General features: G+C 30.2%; 1 protein-coding gene across 1 annotated transcript; it reads right to left on the reverse strand.

Annotated features, from left to right (window-relative positions):
• Nucleotides 1-2827: 2827 nt before the first annotated feature.
• On the reverse strand, nt 2828-5723 carry LOC149562628 (C4-beta,C20-epoxidase-like). Its single transcript, XM_089826100.1, has 3 exons — nt 5293-5723; nt 3449-3797; nt 2828-3191 (listed from the first exon to the last, which is right to left on the reverse strand). The coding sequence occupies exons 1-3, from the start codon at nt 5685-5687 to the stop codon at nt 2940-2942; spliced, it is 996 nt and encodes a 331-aa protein (XP_089682226.1). The 5' UTR covers nt 5688-5723; the 3' UTR covers nt 2828-2939.
• Between the last annotated feature and the right edge of the window lie 1592 nt (nt 5724-7315).

Below are 7315 nucleotides of genomic sequence, written 5' to 3' on the forward strand. Positions count from 1 at the left end.
AAGAATATCTTCATTAAACAATGTTTAGGATAACATATCCAAGTTCTAAACTAACTAAACAACAACTTATTTACCAATATAGTTCCTCTGAAGATCACAATGCATTCTCAACATCAATCTATTCTTTGATCATACATAATTTGCATCCAAAGCTCGCATAACATTATGATCTCACTAATGATTACAACCAAAAAAACAACCATTCCTTTATACCAAGTCCTAAAATAAGTATTGATTTGGACTTGAGGATTTCTTAATTTACAACAAATAATATAGGACCATATTAAGATATAACAATACATGTTACATTACAATTACTCTTCATATAATGATTTTTATCAATAGTCAGCTTCTTGGGAGCAACACGCTGAAGAGTCTTCGCAAATCCTCATAGAATGAACATCTGACTCTGCCACATTAATCATAGTATCGTGAACATGTCTTCAACCATAATCCAAGTGTGTTGAATGATCCTTGCCATCATCAAAGAGATATAATGCAAATACCATAAACTGTCAACTAGAAACTCTCTTTGAGAACAGTGTCCACAAATTTTTATGAAACTCACTCAAATCTTCATAACTCTTTTCACAAACTTGGACATAGAATCAAGGCATGATCCTAAATATACCTTCAAATTCATATAGCATAACTCTTTAACCACAAACCATGCCAAATGAATCTTCATCTGAAAACTATGGCTGAACTATCCATAAAATTGATATGTTGGCATCAATGACAAATATTGTCATGAATGCAATATATAAACACTCAATCATCTCAAACATATATATCTGACAATATGAAAAACTCCCCCATACAGTTGCATCAAGCATTCATACTCACATATATAGCCAAAAAATTAAAATACAATTGTTTCTATTTTATATCTCATATTAATTTTTACTTTGGAAATATTCAATCCTTGTGATTTGTGAATTTTTAGTGCCCATGTCAATTATAAGAGTAGACGACATTGTAAACCCTTTATATTTGTCAAATTGGAATTCTATTTGGAGAGAATTTTCAATTGACATTCTAAGTAATTATAAAATTTAACCAAGTAGCATATTATATAGTACACTATGAATCTCTTTTAAAGTTTCATTTATAAGATTGGCTTTTTTCCATAGGTTAGATGTTAACATGATCCTTATAACACTAGTAATAGATATTTCAACAACTAATTCACCATTCAGTCCCCATGATAGATCATACTCATTTCTTTGGTTTTGACTCTATAGAATATTCTTTATTTTAAATATATTATAATTTTCATTTTGTCATCACTATGTACATTATCATTTATTGTAAATAAATGAATATTTATATCAAAAAAATTACTATCTATATTACATGTAATGCAACATCATTAAAGAAGTGAGATCTTAATCAACATCTATCTCATTTTCCTTTATGTAAAGAGAAATCTTCTTCTAAAAAGTAAGGATTTATTTGAGCTAACTAATAAAACTTAGAACATTATTTTCATTATATTATTGTAAGATTCAAAATCTTTTTTTTTTCCTCAATGTAGAGAATCCTAATTTAATAATATATATTGTAAGCATAAAATTTCACTCCGTTGTTCACTTATCCCTCTTGTTATTTTTATGCACACTTATTTTGATGTATACCTTCCTTTGCATAGCCATATTCATTCCTAATTTTCTTCTCAACATGCACCTCTAAGTAGTAGGAGTAAAAATAAAGAGAATTCAAGAGATTGATAGTTACTTGTACCATTCTTCACCAAGTTGAGAAAATCATGGACCCTTTTAGCTCATATGTTTCAAAAATGTGTCTAATCGTAGAGAAGATCTATTTTTCTTCCACAAATGTTATCTTTTTTAGATATTCGTCAATGAAATATAAAACTCGATAGACTCACTTAAATTAGATTTTGGAAAAAGTACACAAACAATTAAGTATTAAAGAAAAAAATTCATAAAGAATCTCAATTTTTAAAAGTTAAAATAAAGACAACATAAATATGGAAATTCACCAATATTACTCAAATAGAAGATATCCTAAATTTATCTGTTATTATGATATAATTCAAGTACTAGGACTTTGGATCTAATGAATCCATGTCTGAATAATAGGGTTATGTCTATATAATCATTTTCTTCCTCCTTTAATTCATGTTCCAATATTACAAAGATTTATTCTACACAAATACAACACATTAAGGCTACTAGAAAATATTAGCATGTCTTGAAAAACAATTTATGTAGATCTGAAAAGCTTGGCCATAGAGGAAATAACCTTCCTAAAAGTAGAATTTTTAAAAGTGTCTAATAAATCCTCTTCACCTACATCTATAAATTTTATTACATCTTATTTTTTGTTTCTTAATGATTCTTGATTCAAATTTGAGAGTTCTTCTCATTCAAACAAAATTTATTTTCTCCAAACTAAATCTACATTTGTGTGACCTTGACTCATAGTTGAGAACTAAGCATCACCGACATATTTTTCACCTTCGCCATATACTTTATTGGGTATTCCGCCATGATTTATATGCCTTTCATACAACATATTTCACTTGTTTTGTTTCTATTTTCTATTTTGTGTGATCTATTCTAAACCTTCCCCCAAAATTTCAACATTCACAAATGTTAGATTTTCCTTCAATAATAACAATGCTAAAATATTGCTTACATTTATTTATCATCTATCAAAATCATGTTTATTTATTTTTATATTTTTGAGGTATTTCAAGAAAAAAATCACTATTTTGATTTTTAATTAACATCTAAATCACGAGACTTTTATTTTGGAAAAATATTTAATTCTATAATAAATAATCAAATGTCCATCTATATTTCTTATAAGAAATTTTATTATATCTCTCAATAATTGAGATAATATTTTATTTAAAATGTTTTACAAAACCTCGTATTTGGTAGATGACCAATCTTGAAATACATCTTTACCTAAAGTAAGAAGTAAGAAGGAGGGCCACCAAGAGTTGGACCTACTTGCATCAAATATGATACAATATCACCAAATTTAACAGTTTTATATTTTTGTGGGTGTTCTTCATCAATCAACTCTGGTGGAGCTTGAATTTGTGCACTATCAACAAAATCTAAAAAGAATGCCATGGACAATCGTCCCTCATTCTTTTTCAAGCCTTGATATGCCACACGATGTTCTGAGCTACGATATCTACAATTACTCCACATCTGTCACATAAAATAAAAATATTATTTGACAAGTTCAAAGAAAGATTCTTTAATAGTTCATGAACATTTTTTTATATAAATTTACAGATAAAAATATTTTTAAAAAAAGATGTAATAGCTATATTGGAAAGAATGTACATATATTACCAATCTAAAAGTTATGAAATTTTTTCTAAAACTTTAGCAACCCGTAATATTCATATTAAAAAAAAATAGTTGTTTTGGTTTCATTTGAAGCATATTATTTTGTCCCTTACCTGTAATGAGTCACCGAGGTTGACAACAAAGGCTCCTGGCAAAGGTTTAGTATTAATCCAATAGCCTTTCTTTGTTCTAATTTGAAGACCTCCAACATTATCTTGGTACAAGATTGTAACACAACCAAGATCCGTATGAGCTTGTGAGATCCTTTGCACATTTTGGCCCTCTTCTTCATCATCTTTTGTGTTGTAATAGTAGTTCATACGCAGCCAACCTTGGAGAGAATTACCAAAAGGATCTGAGTTGTAGTGCTTGGAAACATCCAGGCCTAAGCTAAGCAGAACAAGCTTTAAGATCCTATGGGCAAGCTCTGTCATGTGTGAATTGTACTTGTGCACTGTTTGCCTATATCACCAAATTGTAAAAACTCATAAGATAAAATCACATTACACCACATTTTACTTAATTATTTGAAACCTTCAAACAATCAGGAAATGATAATTTTAGTTTTATAATACTAAATAATTGTTTTACTTAACAGTTTGAAACCATGAAATAATTAGTCAATGATTGTTTACATTTCTAGTAGTAATAAAGCCTCCTAATCAAGTTGTTGTTAGACTAGATTCAATGGTCAAGAGAAAATACAATGGTGTTTGAGAGTTTGATTCTTATAGATTAACCCCTTATGGATATAGGGTAGCTTTTGATAATGTAGGTTATAATGGCATAGATTGGAAATCCTCAAATATTCAATTAATGACATCCAAATATCAAGGAAATCTTCTAATAAAGTTTATCTTCAAAGTAGATTGAATGGACAAGTGAATAGAAAATACAAGATGATTGTTGCAAGTTTTGATTGTTTTAGATTTACCACATTTAAGGGCAATTTATGGTAATTTAAAACACTTACATAATTAGTGAACAACAATTTTACATCTCAAATACTAATAAAATCTTATGATCAAGTTTGATTCCTATGATCTACTTCTCATAAGTAGAGGGCAACTTATATAAGCAGAGATTATATTGGTGCAAATTAGAAACTCTGAAATAATGAGTCGACAAAGTTTTACATCTTAAATACAAATAAAATTACCTAACTAAAGGAGTTGAAGGGGGAGTAGAATGAAAATAAAAACAAACATATTATATTAACATCAGAAACATTAAATTTTGTGAACTTCTAACTAAGCTTTAGCTAATACATTCAAACACAATTATAATTTTTTATTATGCACAACCTCTTATAGTTGTGTGGAGATGGATGCAATTGCCAAGCTCTAGAAAAATGAATCATTGTTGCAAGAAAAGAAAAGAAAATTGTAGTATTCAATCTAGATCACCCAAAAAGGCTGAGAGAAAATTTTTGGAAATGAGCCACATCAAAACTGAAGATGGGTTGCCTAATCAGGGTCAGTAGCACAGCAATAGATCATTCCAACAACAAATGGAAGGTTCTAAGTTAAAGCCCTAAAATTGGTCCTTACGAGTTGCAGCTTTAACAAGTAGTATGAGAACAAGCTAGGATCCTCTAACACCAGCAATGCAGTTTAAGGGAGCTGTTGAAAATAAATCATACCCAAACCAAAGATGGGTTGGCAAAGAGGAGCCAATGACTTAACTGATAGAGCACTCAAAGAACCCGTGACTAGTCCAAAACAGTAATGAAATCATCTTCACAATAGAACCTCCCATTAGTGAAGGGCAGCTTATGATATAATTTTTAAAACTCTCATTCAAACATTGAATTTAAAATAACATAAATTAGCACTTTGTTTTGCAAGTCCCATCACATATCAATTCCTCCATAAAAGAAAAAGTTCTTGTAACCAAACAAACATTCAAAGTAAAAAGATAAAACAATAGGAAACAAACGAAGTCGATAAACCCATACTGAAAATCGCTGTTTCCATGAGGCCAGAGTTTAGCAGAGATGTGGTCAACAGAATTGGGCAGAGCATTTTCACCAGGGAAAACCATACTCTCTGGCAATGAAGCTTTCCCATCTCCTCCTCCTTTAGGTGGGCAATACCCAGTATTGAATATGGGGAAAATGGCTCTCTTCTTCTCCTCCTCTGGCAAAGAAAACATCTCTCTTGCAATATGATCAGTCTTCTGGATAAAATCTGCCTCCAATCCATGATTTATTATTCTAAAGAATCCCAATTCTTCACAAGCCGCTCTCAACTTTCTCAGCTCATTATTTCTCTCCAAATCAGAAAGATCGTCTTTCTCTCCAAATATTGAAGGAAGGAGAGAAAGATCAATGACTGGAAGATCAGAAGCCATTATCAATCTTCTTTTTTCTTCTCACTATATTTGCACGTTCAATGAACAGAGAAGCTTGTGCTTATATAGAATACATTTTGGAAACTATCGCCTACTTTAGGTGAAGATTGTCAGATAAAATATCATACGGGACCCTCTCATTTCCCCTCATTTATATTGCCGCCTTGTAGTTATCATTCATGACAATTGAAGAAATGCTTGTTTATTTAGTTGATTGTGACTACTAATGCAACCGAAGACTTGCATCTCTATAAGAGAATGGAGAAATGCATCAACTTTCTTCCGCACACTAGAATTGAATAAGAGATGTTTGAAAGAAAAGTTTGGCACTACAAACAAGAAAATCTTTGAATTGGGCATGCAACCAGTATGGTAATATGACATATTATAAGCTATTTTCACTTTAAATATCTTTAATGGGCCATGGGTTACATTCTAAATCTCTTGTTCAACGATTCAAATTAGACCTATGATTACGTCAGATCTTGGGAGTGGGTTGGTGAGAATAGTGTCATCTAGAAGATTGAGAAGAAGATACAATGCGGGTGGGTGGTGCCAATTGTTGAAAACTGTACTATTTGAAGATTAAGATATATAAGATTGGAGCGTTTGATGCCATTCATATCAATATCAGTGGTTGGTGAGAATGGTTGAAACAGTGTTTGTGGTGGACTTTAAAGCGGTTCTAACTATTTAAAGTCTATATATATATATATAATGCTTGAAATATATACTTTGGATAAATAGAAATGATTTTTGCTAAGACATTTGTCATTCACCAAAAAAATCATAAGGTTTTCGTAGAAAGGTTGATAAGGGACATGTTTTCCACTTGGAATATATAGGTTAATTATGACAAATCAATAATCTACTATTATCTTTAACATTTGATAAACATGTACATAGAACAATGAAAATAACAAATATTAGAAAGGTTAAAGAATGAAGGAAATTCTAATAGTGTTTATACATATTCAAATATATAATATATGTGTGTATAAACATACATATATCTAAATATACACATTGTGTGAATTGCTATATAATATAATACTTTCATATTATTATGAAATATACATATAATTAAATATGTATATTTGTTCAGTACATACAGATAAAACATATATAATCTATATTATTTGTATACATGTATATGTTGTTACATATCTATATAGTTGAATAAAATATATTCAAATCATAATAGTCACATAAACTCATTGATTACATAGATCAGTGCTTCTGTTGAAATTCACCCCCTTAATACATTAATCCTAAAAGCACCATACCCATAGTGCTAACTGCAACACCCCCACACCGCCCCACCCCACCCCCTAAAGGATTGCATAACAAAACATGTTAATTGCATACAATGAATACATAATTTTCAGAGGGTATTTCTTTGAAAATTAAATCTTAAATCAAGTGAAACTTTATCAAGCTACCTCTTCAAACCTGATAAATGTGCAACCTTGAGTTGAATCCTTGAGCTCTTAGTCATGAACTCTCAAATTGCAAGCCTCAAATTATTCTTGATAATAATCCATATTAAGCTCCTCAATGCATAGCTCCATCATGTTATATATGACCCTTTTAAGGGTGATAAATCTTGATAATGGTCTCGTGCTTTC

The sequence above is a fragment of the Cupressus sempervirens genome, chromosome 4, assembly GCF_028749045.1.
Source record: "Cupressus sempervirens isolate cs-2001-9-10 chromosome 4, ASM2874904v1, whole genome shotgun sequence".
Taxonomy (NCBI): Eukaryota; Viridiplantae; Streptophyta; class Pinopsida; order Cupressales; family Cupressaceae; genus Cupressus; species Cupressus sempervirens.